Raw genomic sequence first — 19075 nt, forward strand, 5'->3', positions numbered from 1 at the left:
AAAGGCAGACAGTGTGAATTATGTACATGTGTATATATGTATATGTCTGTGTGTGTATATATGTGTGTACATTGAGATGTATAGGTATGTATATTTGCGTGTGTGGACGTGTATGTATATACATGTGTATGGGGGTGGGTTGGGCCATTTCTTTCATCTGTTTCCTTGTGCTACCTCGCAAACGCGGGAGACAGCGACAAAGCAAAATATATATATATATATATATATATATATATATATTGGAAAGGATCACAATTTAGCGCGTGATCAAGCTATTCCTATGAGTCCACGGGAATATGAAACACGAAAAGTTCCCAAGTTCACTTTTGTGTAATAATCACATCATGTTTACCATATGGCGTCCTAGCTTCTTCTCTTCGATGTATATCAACTGACTTATATTCCTCTCTTGTTCTACCCCTGATGACGTGATCATTACACGAAAGTTCACTTGGGACGTTATCATGTTTCATTTTCCCCATGGACTTATAGGAACATATATATTATTTATTTTTATTATTCATTTTATTTTGCTTTGTCACTGTCTCCTGCGTTAGCGAGGTAGTGCTATCTATATATATATATATATTATATATATATATATATATATATATATATATATATATATATATATATATATATATATATATATTTTTTTTTTTTTTTTCATACTATTTGCCATTTCCCGCGTTAGCGAGGTAGCATTAACAACAGAGAACTGGGCCTTAGAGAGAATATCCTCACCTGACCCCCTTCTCTGTTCCTTCTTTTGGAAAATTAAAAAAAACAAGAAAGGGGAGGATTTCCAGCCACCCGCTCCCTCCCCTTTTAGTCGCCTTCTACGACACGCAGGGAATACGTGGGAAGTATTCTTTCTCCCCTATCCCCAGGGATATATATATATATATATATATATATATATATATATATATATATATATATATATATATATATATATATATAGCACTATAAGGTATAAGTTTGTTGAGTATTCCTGGTAAATTATATGGGAGGGTATTGATTGAGAGGGTGAAGGCATATACAGAGCATCAGATTGGGGAAGAGCAGTGTGGTTTCAGAAGTGGTAGAGGATGTGTGGATCAGGTGTTTGCTTTGAAGAATATATGCGAGAAATACTTAGAAGAACAAATGGATTTGTATGTAGCATTTATGGATCTGGAGAAGGCATATGATAGAGTTGATAGGGATGCTCTGTGGAAGGTATTAAGAATATATGGTGTGGGAGGCAAGTTGTTGTTAGAAGCAGTGAAAAGTTTTTATCGAGGATGTAAGGCATGTGTACGTGTAGGAAGAGAGGAAAGTGATTGGTTCTCAGTGAATGTAGGTTTGCGGCAGGGATGTATGATGTCTCCATGGTTGTTTAATTTGTTTATGGATGGGGTTGTTAGGGAAGTGAATGCAAGAGTTTTGGAAAGAGGGGCAAGTATGAAGTCTGTTGTGGATGAGAGAGCTTGGGAAGTGAGTCAGTTGTTGTTCGCTGATGATAGAGCACTGGTGGCTGATTCATGTGAGAAACTGCAGAAGCTGGTGACTGAGTTTGGTAAAGTGTGTGAAAGAAGAAAGTTAAGAGTAAATGTGAATAAGAGCAAGGTTATTAGGTACAGTAGGGTTGAGGGTCAAGTCAATTGGGAGGTAAGTTTGAATGGAGCAAAGATGGAGGAAGTGAAGTGTTTTAGATATCTGGGAGTGGATCTGGCAGCGGATGGAACCATGGAAGCGGAAGTGAATCATAGGGTGGGGGAGGGGGTGAAAATTCTGGGAGCCTTGAAGAATGTTTGGAAGTCGAGAACATTATCTCGGAAAGCAAAAATGGGTATGTTTGAAGGAATAGTGGTTCCAACAATGTTGTATGGTTGCAAGGCGTGGGCTATGGATAGAGTTGTGCGCAGGAGGGTGGATGTGCTGGAAATGAGATGTTTGAGGACAATGTGTGGTGTGAGGTGGTTTGATCGAGTAAGTAATGTAAGGGTGAGAGAGATGTGTGGAAATAAAAAGAGTGTGGTTGAGAGAGCAGAAGAGGGTGTTTTGAAATGGTTTGGTCACATGGAGAGAATGAGTGGGGAAAGATTGACCAAGAGGATATATGTGTCAGAGGTGGAGGGAACGAGGAGAAGTGGGAGACCAAATTGGAGGTGGAAAGATGGAGTGAAAAAGATTTTGAGTGATTGGGGCCTGAACATGCAGGAGGGTGAAAGGCGTGCAAGGAATAGAGTGAATTGGAACGATGTGGTATACCGGGGTCGACGTGCTGTCAATGGATTGAACCAGGGCATGTGAAGCATCTGGGGTAAACCATGGAAAGTGTGTGGGGCCTGGATGTGGAAAGGGAGCTGTGGTTTCGGTGCATTATTACATGACAGCTAGAGACTGAGTGTGAACGAATGGGGCCGTTGGTGTTTTTCCTAGCGCTACCTCGCACACATGAGGGAGGAGGGGGTTGTTATTCCATGTGTGGCGAGGTGGCGATGGGAACAAATAAAGGCAGACAGTATGAATTATGTACATGTGTATATATGTATATGTCTGTGTGTGTATATATATGTGTACATTGAGATGTATAGGTATGTATATTGTGCATGGGTGGGCATGTATGTATATACATGTGTATGTGGGCGGGTTGGGCCATTCTTTCGTCTGTTTCCTTGCGCTACCTCGCTAACGCGGGAGACAGCGACAAAGCAAAATAATAATAAAAATATATTTATTCATTTATTTTACTTATTTTGCTTTGTCGCTGTCTCCCGCGTTAGCAAGGTAGTGCAAGGAAATAGACGAAAGAATGGCCCAACCCACCCACATACACATGTATACACATACACGTCCACACACGCAAAAATACATACCTATATATCCCAACGTATACATATATATATACACACACAGACATATACATATATTTGCCATTTCCTGCATTAGTGAGGTAGCACCGAAACCACAACTCCCTATCCACATCCGGGCCCTACAGACCTTCCCATGGTTTACCCCAGACATTTCAAATGCCCTGGTTCAGTCCTTTCACATGCCCTGGTTCAGTCCATGAATTACACATCAACCATAGTATACCACATCGTTCCAATTCACTCTTTTCCTTGCATGCCTCTCACCCTCCTGTATGTTCAGGCCACAATCCCTCAAAATCTTTTTCACTCCATCCTTCCACCTCCAATTTGGTCTCCCACTTCTCCTTGTCCCCTCCACCTCTGTCACATATATCCTCTCTGTCAACCTTTCCTCCCTCATTCTCTCCATATGTCCAAACCAATTCAACATATCCTCTTCTGCTCCTTCAACATAGGCAATAGAAGATAAATGTGATCAGAAGTAAAGTAAGGGTTTTTGAAAAGAGAAAGAGTTAACGAATAAAGAGTAAAACCCTATGATGTGAAAGAAGAAAGTGCACTAGACTATGTAAACTGGAAAAGGTAACAGAACTTAAAAGTATTTAGGAGTTATCTTGGGTTAGTCTGGTGATGCAGAAAGTGAGATAAGGGACAGAGCAGTACAGGGAAGACGACTTTGTCCCTTAATAGAAAACTGAAAAGTAGAGATGTAAGCTTGGAAGTGATGAAAGGATTAAGAGACAGCATAGTCCTCAACCCTGACTTATACAGCAGAAACAATGACACGGAATGAGTCACAGAGGTCAAGAATCCGGGCTGTGGAAATGAATTACTTGAAGGGAGCATGTAATGACCAAGGGTGGAATTTTCTTGAAGTGTGTGACCAGTTTCAGTTCTGGGTTAAACCTTTTTACACATGGTAAAACTCAAGAAAATTTAAACTAGAGTTATGGGTCTTATATACTATGAATTTTTTTTTCCACTGCTGGAAAATGTAAAGTTTATTGAGCATCTGATTCAGCTTTTTCTGGTTATGACTAAGATCAAGTTGTAATTCAAAGAATGACTTCCAACAACCAATGGATGACGTACGAACAACTACAAGTCAAAGCAGTCCCAAAGTGTCAGTCATGCCACACAGGCAACACAAACACCAGATTCTTGACATGGTTAGTTTAGCATGATATAGTTGGTTAGATGCTATTAATGTCAAGATGAAATTCAAGGAATTAAAATGGAGATTGTTTTCTTTACCTGATGCCATCCTCCGTGCCAGGATTGAAGACCTGTCCATGTCCGGCTGTCTGTACCAGAGACTGGTGGCTGAGACTGTTGCTGAGCTTCACTGATCTGACATGCAGCCAGTGTGGAGGGAAGTGTATGCCAAGTTGCAGTAGTGGTGTCTGGTGCCCAAGGAGATATATTCCGCCATGCCGGATTACTTTCCCATTCCTCCTCATCCTGATCAGCAAGACCTACATGTTCTGCAATGGTTGGACATGCCAAGTCAGACTGATTCAACCCAGAAAGAAGATGTGCTGCAGTAAGTTCTGCAGGGAGTGGCGGAAGCACAGGTTGTTGCTGTGCTAGCTTGTATGATGCTTGCCTAACCATTTGCCTCCGAGAAAGCTCACAACCAACAGGGAACGATTGTCTTGGGAATGCTGCTTGTTTTTGTAAAATTTGACGCTTTTGCTGAAGTCTGTGTTGAAAAAGTTGCTGCTGTAGTGGTTTAGTTACAGAATAGTCAGTATCTTTTGTAGGATCTTTGGCTTGAAGAAGCTTTTGTGTAGTAAAACTAAGAGTGTCTGGTAATGAAACCCTTTGTCTTACTAAAGGAGCTCGGCTCATCTCATCAGAGCCAGCATAAGAATGTCTCCATTGCCGACAGTAATCTGTATCTTGCTGTTGCTGATCATGAGACAGATGCCTGGTAGTAGTCTCCTCACTCCCTGCAACAGCTACTGCCTGGTAAAGTGATGTAAGAGCTTGTTGCTCCTGTTGTACACTGTGAAGCTCTGTTAAACCAAGAGCCTTTTCAGTCTCGATTAGTCTTTGTCGGAATGCTATAACACCTTGAGTGACTAATCCATCGGAGGCACGTCGACCTTCACGGAAGTTTACTGGTGAGCGAGTGTGTGTACGATCAGGGGTATCAGCAGTTGGATCAAGCTGGGCCTGTGGCTGCAAAGAACGTGATGGTGCCCCACTAGGTAATAACGGTCTTGCTGTCAGGGATGCATGAGAGCAAGATGATAGTGAAACTGCTAAATCAGGCTCTAATTGAGACTCAAAACTTTCAAATGTAGACTCTGTACTAGTAACACTGCCAAGAGGTGAATCAGTGCACTGAGAGGTTTCTGAAGACTGCTGTGAGGCACTTTTGATGTTTTGTAGCATACAATGGCCACTACGAGTCATCCCTACAATTGAACCACACTCTGAGTCACACATATCAGCTTCCACCCCTTCATCAATAGAGGTGGAAGCCCCACTCTCACTGTCACGATAACTTTTGCCTATTAGTGCCATTGGTATACCCCCAGTTGTTGTAACAATATTTTGATAAGCATGTGTAAATTCAGTCTGAGATTCTTGACTTTGTTCTCTGAAGGGTGGGGAGACATGGGGTGTTATACTTGTAGTAACTATCTCTGCCTCAGGTACGCCACTTCCCATACTCCCACGCTGTCCCATGTTGGGAAAGTTTGATATATAGCTATGTGGCATACTGGTCTGTTCTCCTGGTATTGCTGGTAACATTCTTCCTGTATGGCCATATGGCCTTGCCATTAATGCTTCTTGGGTGATGAGAGGGCTAATGCCAATAAGAGGAGAGGCCTCACAATGAGGGGGTGTTGGCATCCCCACTGTGGTGCTCCCTGATGAACCTGAGAGTTGCGTGGTGTGTAAATTGGCAGACGTTGGGGATGCTTTGCCTGAAGGTACCAATGCACACATCTTTCTCATAGCTGCCTCAGCCACACTGGAAGGTCTGCGACGCTGCTGTTCTAGGCCTGCATGTTTATCACTGTGCAGAGATGATCGATGTTGTTTGAGGCGCTCCAGTAACAACAGGTAAATGGCTGTATAATTGTCGTATGCTTCACTTAGAAGAGACTGAAAGAGATAATGATTTTTGTTACGAGCTGGTAAGTGTGGTATTTAAAAGTCTCCATTTCCATTAGTTAAAATGTACTGCATGTTCTCTCATGTCTAATAAATTATGAAGTTTTCATATTGTGACAATCTTATTCTCATAAAATCAGCAGATACAATAATTTTAGCTTCAACAAGAATTTCTCAAGGTGATTAATTTTTTGCAGTTATTAGGAAAATTAACAGTGATTAATCAACTCACCTCTCTGGTTCTAGCAGTATCTATGCCCAGTTCCTGCATGACCCTGAGAACCTGCTCATTGGGGTCAGTTGTCTTCTCTGCCCTGATGGTGGGGGAATCAAAAGACAATCGGGGAGGTTCCTCTGCTTGCATCCATCTATGTCTCTTTATTTGATCCACAGTGTAACGTCGAGTGGGATCCAGCACAAGCATCTTTCTCACTAGCTGCTCACAATCTGGTGATAACATACCAAAGTTAGCCATGGTGAAAACTACCATAGTTTTCATTGCAAAATTAATTCCATCGTCAAGGTACGTAAAGTTTTATTGTTGATACCTACGTTTATAAAAATGGGCCCATCAATCAGTTCACCAACAGCATCAAGTCGACCAAGAATGCCTGATTAAAGCATCAAAATCGTCTTGTCCAGCACAAACATTAGATTGTAACCTAACCCAAATTGTGACAATGGAACTCTTTCTCCTGATAGCACATATCACTGCTACCATACATATCATACTTCAGCAAACTGAAACCCACAGTAATACCACCACCATTGGTATATACACCATAGCACTTCATGCTACACCAGAAGCACCACCCTTTTGCAAAATCCTCTTTGCCCTGCGGATGATAAACAAGCACCAGCATCACACCAAACACCATTATAATTGAGAGCTCCTTCACACACACACACACACACACACACACTGCAAAAAGCCACTGACACCACCATTACATAAGGCCAGAACCAGTACGATGTAAGAGAGGAACAGCACTAGGTACAGCATCCCAACACAAGCATCAGTGAAGACAGTAAACCAGTACTGTATATTTAACAGGAACACCAGTGTGTTACGTTACCAAACCCCGGTGCGTTAACACCAACACCAGTACTATTACAAAATAGAAAAAAAAAACCAACCTCACCAATACCACATCTTAACACCAGCACTGTACTGGAACACCAACCTCCCCACACCCCCCCCCCAACCCCCCCGCCAATCACCACCGTTAGCACGGGCATTCGACGTCAAAACAGAACAGGACGAAAGCATGTGAAACACTTGGTTCCACAGTTTGACGTCACGGGAGTTAAAGAATCGAAGCTCAGTCACGTTCAGCAGCCAGGCTTACCCGGCCCTCCCTGCCCTGCCTCCCTCCCTCCCTCCAACACGCACCTACACCACCACAGCCAACACGCACACGCCTCACCCTCTCCACAACACACGACCCCATACACAACAAATGCCTCATCGTGTGTTTTAATTCTGCCTCCTAATTAATAACCGGGAACGTAATTAAGCCGCTGTATGACACAAAACACCTTAAATCGTACACCTTCTCCTTAATACGCAAGACACTCGATTGGTGTTCTTGAGATTTTATATTCGCGAATCGATCAGTCCTCAATGGATGCCGCTGGTATGAGCGTGGCGCGGGCGGGCGGGCCTGGCGGCGGCACCACCACCGCACACATTTGTGCATTACGGCAGAGTAACGTGGAATGTTAATGCCCCACCTCCTCCCTCACCCCTCCAAAAAAAAAGAAAATTCCATCAGAGGGTTACCCCCGGGGAAAGCCCAAGGTAACACAGGCTCTCTCTCTCTGGGGGCACCAAAGTGGTTAACTCTCCCTCCCCCCCTCTCTCTCTCTCTCTCTGGGGGTACCAAAGTGGTTACCTCTCTCTCTGGGGGCACCAGAGTGGTTACCTCTCTCTCTCTCTCTCTCTCTCTCTCTCTCTCTCTCTCTCTCTCTCTCTCTCTCTGGGGGTACCAAAGTGGTTACCTCTCTCTCTCTCTGGGGGTACCAAAGTGGTTACCTCTCTCTCTGGGGGTACCAAAGTGGTTACCTCTCTCTCTCTCTCTCTCTCTGGGGGGGGAGACCGAAGTGGCGGCATTAATTTCGTTACAACTGCCTGAGGTGATTTGAAGGAATTTCTATCGGTGGTAAGAATACCTCTCAACCTCCCCCCCCTTCCCCCATCCATCCTCCCCCCATCACCACTCAACTCTCTCTCTCTCTCTCTCTCTCTCTCTCTCTCTCTCTCTCTCTCTCTCTCTCTCTCTCTCTCTCTCTCTCTCTCTCTCTCGAGTTTGACAATATTTTCCCCCCTTTAAGCTACAACTCAGGACTTGAGTACACCAAATGTTCCAAGTTATTACGATGGAATATTGATACAAGAAATCTGGTTGTCTCTTTCTTGGTCATCATCCCGCGACCGAAGTTTTAAGGTTCGTGGCAGGTATGGATGGTGTCGTGGGAAGGAGCGGTTGGCAACACTGCTGGAGCCACCACCTGTGGGCGGCGCTGACGTCATCAGTGGGCGGGGGAAACTTTCTGGCGGGGGAATGAGGGGAAGCACAGCCCTTAACACTCCACACACACACACACACACATGGTCTGGAGGGGAAGAACAGCCCTGACCACCCCACACACACATGGTCTGAAGGGGAAGCACAGCCCTGACCACCCCACACACACTGGAGGGGAAGCACAGCCCAGACCACCCCACACACACTGTCTGGAGGGGAAGCACAGCCCTGACCACCCCACACACACATGGTCTGGAGGGGAAGCACAGCCCTTAACACTCCACACACACATGGTCTGCAGGGGAAGCACAGCCCTGACCACCCCACACACACATGGTCTGGAGAGGAAGCACAGCCCTGACCACCCCACACACACGGTCTCGAGGGGAAGCACAGCCCTTAACACCCCACACACACATGGTTTGGAGGTGAAGCACAGCGCTGACCACCCCACACACACATGGTCTGGAGGGGAAGCACAGCGCTGACCACCCCTCACACACACATGGTCTGAAGGAAAAGCACAGACCTGACCACCCCACACACACTGTCTGGAGGTGAAGCACAGCGCTGACCACCCCACACACACACATGGTCTGAAGGGAAAGCACAGACCTGACCACCCCACACACACTGTCTGGAGGGGAAGCACAGCCCTGACCACCCCACACACAAGGACTGGAGGGGAAGCACAGCCCTGACCACCCCACACACATGGTCTGGAGGGGAAGCACAGCCCTGACCACCCACCACACATGGTCTGGAGGGGAAGCACAGCCCTGACCACCCCACACACATGGTCTGGAGGGAAGCATAGCCCTGACCACCCCACACACATTGTCTGGATGGGAAGCACAGCCCTGACCACCCCACACACGGTCTGGAGGGGAAGCACAGCCCTTAACACCCCACACACACAGGGTCTGGAGGGGAAGCACAGCGCTGACCACCCCACACAAACTGTCTGGAGGGAAAGCACAGCCCTGACCACCCCACACACACTGTCTGGAGGGGAAGCACAGCCTTGAGCACCCCACACACACGGTCTGGAGGGGAAGCACAGCCCTGACCACCCTACACACAGGGTCTGGAGGGGAAGCACAGCCCTGACCACCACACACACACTGTCTGGAGGGGAAGCACAGCCCTGACCACCCCACACACAGGGTCTGGAGGGGAAGCACAGCCCTGACCACCCCACACACAGGGTCTGGAGGGGAAGCACAGCCCTGACCACCCCACACACAGGGTCTGGAGGGGAAGCACAGCCCTGACCACCCCACACACAGGGTCTGGAGGGGAAGCACAGCCCTGACCACCCCACACACAGGGTCTGGAGGGGAAGCACAGCCCTGACCACCCCACACACACTGGAGGGGAAGCACAGCCCTGACCACCCCACACACAGGGTCTGGAGGGGAAGCACAGCCCTGACCACCCCACACACAGGGTCTGGAGGGGAAGCACAGCCCTGACCACCCCACACACATGTCTGGAGGGGAAGCACAGCCCTGACCACCCCACACACAGGGTCTGGAGGGGAAGCACAGCCCTGACCACCCCACACACACAGGGTCTGGAGGGGAAGCACAGCCCTGATCCACCCCACACACAGGGTCTAGAGGGGAAGCACAGCGCCTGACCACCCCACACACAGGGTCTGGAGGGGAAGCACAGCGCTGACCACCCCACACACAGGGTCTGGAGGGGAAGCACAGCCCTGACCACCCCACACACAGGGTCTGGAGGGGAAGCACAGCCCTGACCACCCCACACACAGGGTCTGGAGGGGAAGCACAGCCCTGACCACCCCCACACACAGGGTCTGGAGGGGAAGCACAGCCCTGACCACCCCACACACAGGGTCTGGAGGGGAAGCACAGCCCTGACCACCCCACACACAGGGTCTGGAGGGGAAGCACAGCCCTGACCACCCCACACACACAGGGTCTGGAGGGGAAGCACAGCCCTGACCACCCCACACACAGGGTCTGGAGGGGAAGCACAGCCCTGACCACCCCACACACAGGGTCTGAGGGGAAGCACAGCCCTGACCACCCCACACACACCCCAAACGGCGGGGGAAGCACCCCTGACCACCCCACACACACTGAGGAGCACCCCTGACCACCCACACATCTGAGGAACACACCCTGACCCCCACACATGGGGAAGCCAGCCTGACCACCACACAGGGTCTGAGGACCCCTGCCACCCCAACCGGAGGGGAAGCACAGCCCTGACCACCCCCCACACTGAGGAAGCAGCCTGACCACCCCACACACAGGTCGGAGGGAAGACAGCCCTGACCACCCCCACACCGTCTGGAGGGAGCACAGCCCTACACCCCACAACATCTGGAGGGGAAGCACAGCCTGACCACCCCACACAACTCGGAGGGAAGCACAGCCCTGACCCCCACACACGTCTGGAGGGGAACACAGCCTGACACCCCACACACGGTCTGGAGGGGAGCACAGCCCTACCACCCCACACACAGGGTCTGGAGGGAAGCACAGCCTACCCCCCACACACACGTCTGGAGGGAGCACAGCCCTGACACCCACACACAGGGTCTGGAGGGGAAGCACAGCCCTGACCACCCCACACACAGGGTCTGGAGGGGAAGCACAGCCCTGACCACCCCACACACAGGGTCTGGAGGGGAAGCACAGCCCTGACCACCCCACACACAGGGTCTGGAGGGGAAGCACAGCCCTGACCACCCCACACACAGGGTCTGGAGGGGAAGCACAGCCCTGACCACCCCACACACAGGGTCTGGAGGGGAAGCACAGCCCTGACCACCCCACACACAGGGTCTGGAGGGGAAGCACAGCCCTGACCACCCCACACACAGGGTCTGGAGGGGAAGCACAGCCCTGACCACCCCACACACAGGGTCTGGAGGGGAAGCACAGCCCTGACCACCCCACACACAGGGTCTGGAGGGGAAGCACAGCCCTGACCACCCCACACACAGGGTCTGGAGGGGAAGCACAGCCCTGACCACCCCACACACAGGGTCTGGAGGGGAAGCACAGCCCTGACCACCCCACACACAGGGTCTGGAGGGGAAGCACAGCCCTGACCACCCCACACACAGGGTCTGGAGGGGAAGCACAGCCCTGACCACCCCACACACAGGGTCTGGAGGGGAAGCACAGCCCTGACCACCCCACACACAGGTCTGGAGGGGAAGCACAGCCCTGACCACCCCCACACACAGGGTCTGGAGGGGAAGCACAGCCCTGACCACCCCACACACAGGGTCTGGAGGGGAAGCACAGCCCTGACCACCCCACACACAGGGTCTGGAGGGGAAGCACAGCCCTGACCACCCCACACACAGGGTCTGGAGGGGAAGCACAGCCCTGACCACCCCACACACAGGGTCTGGAGGGGAAGCACAGCCCTGACCACCCCACACACAGGTCTGGAGGGGAAGCACAGCCCTGACCACCCCACACACAGGGTCTGGAGGGGAAGCACAGCCCTGACCACCCCCACACACAGGGTCTGGAGGGGAAGCACAGCCCTGACCACCCCACACACAGGGTCTGGAGGGGAAGCACAGCCCTGACCACCCCACACACAGGGTCTGGAGGGGAAGCACAGCCCTGACCACCCCACACACAGGGTCTGGAGGGGAAGCACAGCCCTGACCACCCCCACACAGTCTGGAGGGGAAGCACAGCCCTGACCACCCCACACACAGGGTCTGGAGGGGAAGCACAGCCCTGACCACCCCACACACAGGGTCTGGAGGGGAAGCACAGCCCTGACCACCCCACACACAGGGTCTGGAGGGGAAGCACAGCCCTGACCACCCCACACACAGGGTCTGGAGGGGAAGCACAGCCCTGACCACCCCACACACAGGGTCTGGAGGGGAAGCACAGCCCTGACCACCCCACACACAGGGTCTGGAGGGGATGCACAGCCCTGACCACCCCACACACATAGGGTCTGGAGGGGAAGCACAGCCCTGACCACCCCACACACACAGGGTCTGGAGGGGAAGCACAGCCCTGAACACCCCCACACACAGGGTCTGAAGGGGATGCACAGCCCTGACCATCCCACACACACAGGGTCTGGAGGGGAAGCACAGCCCTGACCACCCCACACACAGGGTCTGAAGGGGATGCACAGCCCTGACCACCCAACACACAGGGTCTGGAGGGGAAGCACAGCCCTGACACCCCACACACACAGGGTCTGGAGGGGAAGCACAGCCCTGACCACCCCACACACAGGGTCTGGAGGGGAAGCACAGCCCTGACCACCCCACACACAGGGTCTGGAGGGGAAGCACAGCCCTGACCACCCCACACACAGGTCTGGAGGGGAAGCACAGCCCTGACCACCCCACACACAGGGTCTGGAGGGGAAGCACAGCCCTGACCACCCCACACACAGGGTCTGGAGGGGAAGCACAGCCCTGACCACCCCACACACAGGGTCTGGAGGGGAAGCACAGCCCTGACCACCCCACACACAGGGTCTGGAGGGGAAGCACAGCCCTGACCACCCCACACACACAGGGTCTGGAGGGGAAGCACAGCCCTGACCACCCCACACACAGGGTCTGGAGGGGAAGCACAGCCCTGACCACCCCACACACAGGGTCTGGAGGGGAAGCACAGCCCTGAACACCCCACACACACAGGGTCTGGAGGGGAAGCACAGCCCTGACCACCCCACACACAGGGTCTGGAGGGGAAGCACAGCGCTGACCACCCCACACACAGGGTCTGGAGGGGAAGCACAGCGCTGACCACCCCCACACACAGGGTCTGGAGGGGATGCACAGCCCTGACCACTCCACACACAGGGTCTGGAGGGGAAGCACAGCGCTGACCACCCCATGCACACAGGGTCTGGAGGGGAGGCACAGCCCTAACCACCCCACACACAGGGTCTGAAGGGGATGCACAGCGCTGTCCACCCCACACACAGGGTCTGGAGGGGAAGCACAGCCCTGACCACCCCACACACACAGGGTCTGGAGGGGAAGCACAACCCTGACCACCCCATGCACACAGGTTCTGGAGGGGAAACAGCCCTGACCACCCCACACAAAGGGTCTGGAGGGGAAGCACAGCCCTGACCACCCCACACACACAGGGTCTGGAGGGGAAACACAGCGCTGACCACCCCACACACATGGTCTGGAGGGGAAGCACAGCCCTGACAACCCCACACACACAGGGTCTGGAGGGGAAGCACAGCCCTGACCACCCCACACACATTGTCTGGAGGGGAAGCACAGCCATGACCACCCCACACACAGGGTCTGGAGGGGAAGCACAGCCCTTATCACCCCACACACACAGGGTCTGGAGGGGAAGCACAGCCCTGATCACCCCACACACAGGGTCTAGAAGGAAAGCACAGCGCTGACCACCCCACACACAGGGTCTGCAGGGGATGCACAGCGCTGACCACCCCACACACACAGGGTCTGGAGGGGAAGCACAGCCCTGACCACCCCACACAAAGGGTCTGGAGGGGAAGCACAGCCCTGAACACCCCACACACAGGATCTGGAGGGGAAGCACAGCCCTGACCACCCCACACACACAGGGTCTGGAGGGGAAGCACAGCCCTGAACACCCCCACACACAGGATCTGAAGGGGATGCACAGCCCTGACCACCCCACACACAGGGTCTGGAGGGGAAGGACAGCCCTCACCACCCCACCCCCACACACACAGGATCTGGAGGGGAAGCAGAGCGCTGACCACCCCACACACAGGGTCTGGAGGGGAAGCACAGCCCTGATTATCCCACACACAGGGTCTGGAGGGGAAGCACAGCCCTGACCACCCCACACACACAGGGTCTGGAGGGGAAGCACAGCCCTGACCACCCCATGCACACAGGGTCTGGAGGGGAAACAGCCCTGACCACCCCACACAAAGGGTCTGGAGGGGAAGCACAGCCCTGACCACCCCACACACACAGGGTCTGGAGGGGAAGCACAGCGCTGACCACCCCACACACATGGTCTGGAGGGGAAGCACAGCCCTGACAACCCCACACACACAGGGTCTGGAGGGGAAGCACAGCCCTGACCACCCCACACACATGGTCTGGAGGGGAAGCACAGCCATGACCACCCCACACACAGGGTCTGGAGGGGAAGCACAGCCCTTACCACCCCACACACACAGGGTCTGGAGGGGAAGCACAGCCCTGATCACCCCACACACAGGGTCTAGAGGGGAAGCACAGCGCTGACCACCCCACACACAGGGTCTGCAGGGGATGCACAGCGCTGACCACCCCACACACACAGGGTCTGGAGGGGAAGCACAGCCCTGACCACCCCACACAAAGGGTCTGGAGGGGAAGCACAGCCCTGACCACCCCACACACAGGGTCTGGAGGGGAAGCACAGCCCTGACCACCCCACACACACAGGGTCTGGAGGGGAAGCACAGCCCTGACCACCCCACACACAGGATCTGAAGGGGATGCACAGCCCTGACCACCCCACACACAGGGTCTGGAGGGGAAGCACAGCCCTGACCACCCCACACACACAGGGTCTGGAGGGGAAGCAGAGCGCTGACCACCCCACACACAGGGTCTGGAGGGGAAGCACAGCCCTGATTATCCCACACACAGGGTCTGGAGGGGAAGCACAGCCCTGACCACCCCACACACAGAGTCTGGAGGGGAAGCACAGCCCTGATCACCTCACACACAGGGTCTCGAGGGGAAGCACAGCCCTGACCACCCCACACACAGGGTCTGGAGGGGATGCACAGCCCTGACCACCCCACACACACAGGGTCTGGAGGGGAAGCACAGCGCTGACCACCCCACACACAGGGTCTGGAGGGGAAGCACAGCCCTGACCACCCCACACACACAGGTCTGGAGGGGAAGCACAGCCCTGACCACCCCACACACAGGGTCTGGAGGGGAAGCACAGCCCTGACCACCCCACACACAGGGTCTGGAGGGGAAGCACAGCCCTGACCACCCCACACACAGGGTCTGGAGGGGAAGCACAGCCCTGACCACCCCACACACAGGGTCTGGAGGGGAAGCACAGCCCTGACACCCCACACACACAGGGTCTGGAGGGGAAGCACAGCCCTGACCACCCCACACACAGTGTCTGGAGGGGAAGCACAGCCCTGACCACCCCACACACAGGGTCTGGAGGGGAAGCACAGCCCTTATCACCCCACACACACAGGGTCTGGAGGGGAAGCACAGCCCTGATCACCCCACACACAGGGTCTAGAGGGGAAGCACAGCGCTGACCACCCCACACACAGGGCCTGCAGGGGATGCACAGCGCTGACCACCCCACACACACAGGGTCTGGAGGGGAAGCACAGCCCTGACCACCCCACACACACAGGGTCTGGAGGGGAAGCACAGCCCTGACCACCCCACACACAGGGTCTGGAGGGGAAGCACAGCCCTGACCACCCCACACAAACAGGGTCTGGAGGGGAAGCACAGCGCTGACCACCCCACACACATGGTCTGGAGGGGAAGCACAGCCCTGACCACCCCACACACACACGGTCTGGAGGGGAAGCACAGCCCTGACCCCACACACAGGGTCTGGAGGGTAAGCACAGCCCTGACCACCCCACACACAAGGTCTGGAGGGGAAGCACAGCCCTGATCACCCCACACACAGGGTCTGGAGGGGAAGCACAGCCCTGACCACCCACACAGATAGGGTCTGGAGGGGAAGCACAGCCCTGATCACCCCACACACAGGCTCTGGAGGGGAAGCACAGCCCTGACCACCCCACACACAGGGTCTGGAGGGAATGCACAGCCCTGACCACCCCACACAGATAGGGTCTGGAGGGGAAGCACAGCCCTGACCACCCCACACACACAGGGTCTGGAGGGGATGCACACCCCTGAACACCCCCACACACAGGGTCTGAAGGGGATGCACAGCCCTGCCCACCCCACGCACAGGGTCTGGAGGGGAAGCACAGCCCTGATCACCCCACACACAGGGTCTGGAGGGGAAGCACATCCCTGACCACCCCACACACAGGCTCTGGAGGGGAAACACAGCCCTGACCACCCCATGCACACAGGGTCTGGAGGGGAAGCACAGCCCTGGCCACCCCACACAAAGGGTCTGGAGGGGAAGCACAGCCCTGACCACCCCACACACACAGGATCTGGAGGGGAAGCACAGCCCTGACCACCCCATGCATACAGGGTCTGGAGGGGAAGCACAGCCCTGACCATCCCATGCACACAGGGTCTGGAGGGGAAGCACAGCCCTGACCACCCCACACACACAGGGTCTGGAGGGGAAGCACAGCGCTGACCACCCCACACACATGGTCTGGAGGGGAAGCACAGCCCTGACCACCCCACACACACAGGGTCTGGAGGGGAAGCACAACCCTGACCACCCCACACACGGTCTGGAGGGGAAGCACAGCCCTGACCACCCCACACACAGGATCTGGAGGGGAAGCACAGCCCTTATCCCACACACACAGGGTCTGGAGGGGAAGGACAGCCCTGAACACCCCACACACATTGTCTGGAGGGGAAGCACAGCCCTGACCACCCCACACACAGGGTCTGGAGAAGCACAGCGCTGACCACCCCCACACACAGGGTCTGGAGGCGATGCACAGCCCTGACCACTCCACACACAGGGTCTGGAGGGGAAGCACAGCGCTGACCAACCCATGCACACAGGGTCTGGAGGGGAAGCACAGCCCTGACCACCCCATGCACACAGGGTCTGGAGGGGAAGCACAGCCCTGACCACCCCACACACACATTGTCTGGAGGGGAAGCACAGCGCTGACCATCCCACACACATGGTCTGGAGGGGAAGCACAGCCCTGACCACCCCACACACACAGTGTCTGGAGGGGAAGCACAGCCCTGACCACCCCACACACATTGGAGGGGAATCACAGCCTTGACCACCCCACACACAGGGTCTGGAGGGGAAGCACAGCCCTTATCATCCCACACACATAGGGTCTGGAGGGGAAGCACAGCCCTGATCACCCCACACACATGGTCTGGAGGGGAAGCACAGCGCTGACCACCCCACACACAGGGTCTGCAGGGGATGCACAGCGCTGACCACCCCACACACACAGGGTCTGCAGGGGAAGCACAGCCCTGACCACCCCACACACACAGGGTCTGGAGGGGAAGCACAGCCCTGACCACCCCACACACAGGGTCTAGAGGGTAAGCACAGCCCTGACCACCCCACACACAGGGTCTGGAGGGGAAGCACAGCCCTGACCACCCCACACACACAGGGTCTGGAGGGGAAGCACAGCCCTGACCACCCCATACACACTGTCTGGAGGGGAAGCACAGCCCTGAACACCCCCACACACAGGATCTGAAGGGGATGTACAGCCCTGACCACCCCACACACACAGTCTGGAGGGGAAGCACAGCCCTGACCACCCCCACAGGGTCTGGAGGGGAAGCACAGCCCTGACCACCCCACACACAGAGTCTGGAGGGGAAGCACAGCCCTGATTACCCCACACAGGGTCTGGAGGGGAAGCACAGCCCTGACCACCCCACACACAGGGTCTGGAGGGGAAGCACAGCCCTGACCACCCCACACACACACGGTCTGGAGGGGAAGCACAGCCCTGACCACCCCACACACATTGTCTGGAGGGGAAGTACAGCCCTGACCACCCCACACACACACGGTCTGGAGGGGAAGCACAGCCCTGACCACCCCACACACACTGTCTGGAGGGGAAGCACAGCCCTGACCACCCCACACACACTGTCTGGAGGGGAAGCACACCCCTGACCACCCCACACATTCGATGATTCCAGAAAGTCCTCGATCCACCCCATACTGACCTATTAACCAGTTCCCACCCACTCACCTGGCCTCCCCATAGTGACCTACTCCCAAGTCCCCCCCGACCGTCCACCTGGCCTCCCCACCTGATCTGCTCCCCAGTCCCCATCCCCCAACCATTAATTACAGACCTCAATTCCCCCTCACACAGTATATCAACCCCAGATTGGTATTCAGCACGAAAAATACTTCTTATTCTCAGGTTCACAAGCGAAACTGCAATATATATATATATATATATATATATATATATATATATATATATATATATATATATATATATATATATATATATATATATATATATATATATTTATCTTGATGGAACGCTTCTAGACTTGAAATTATCATGAAAAATCGAATGATGTTTCTACCAGCCGAGACATATACACCATTCAAAATAAAAGTCGTTCCCTCTCCCCCCCGTCAACGATCGAAACATAAACCCCCCTCTTCACACCCCCCCGTCAACGGTCGAAACATAAGTCCCCCCTCTTCACCCCCCCCGTCAACGATCGAAACATAAACCTCCCCTCTGTCCCCGTCAACGGTCGAAACATAAGGTCCCCCCTCTTTTCCCCCCGTCAACGATCGAAACATAAGCCCCCCTCTTCACCCCCCCCGTCAACGATCCAAACATAAGCCCCCCTCTTCACCCCCCCCCCCCGTCAACGATCCAAACATAAGC

General features: G+C 54.1%; 1 protein-coding gene across 1 annotated transcript in view; it reads right to left on the reverse strand.

Moving 5' to 3' along the window:
* Positions 1–19075, reverse strand: part of LOC139746310 (serine/threonine-protein kinase SIK2-like) — a 184800-nt gene that overhangs the window by 29456 nt on the left and 136269 nt on the right. The window contains exons 7-8 of the mRNA XM_071657429.1: positions 6223–6437; positions 4116–5981 (exon numbers count right to left, since the gene is read on the reverse strand). Of these exons, the coding sequence (XP_071513530.1) occupies positions 4116–5981; positions 6223–6437 (2081 nt within the window). The remainder of the gene's footprint in view (positions 1–4115; positions 5982–6222; positions 6438–19075) is intronic.

Source organism: Panulirus ornatus, chromosome 64 (genome assembly GCF_036320965.1).
Source record: "Panulirus ornatus isolate Po-2019 chromosome 64, ASM3632096v1, whole genome shotgun sequence".
NCBI classification, from domain to species: Eukaryota; Metazoa; Arthropoda; class Malacostraca; order Decapoda; family Palinuridae; genus Panulirus; species Panulirus ornatus.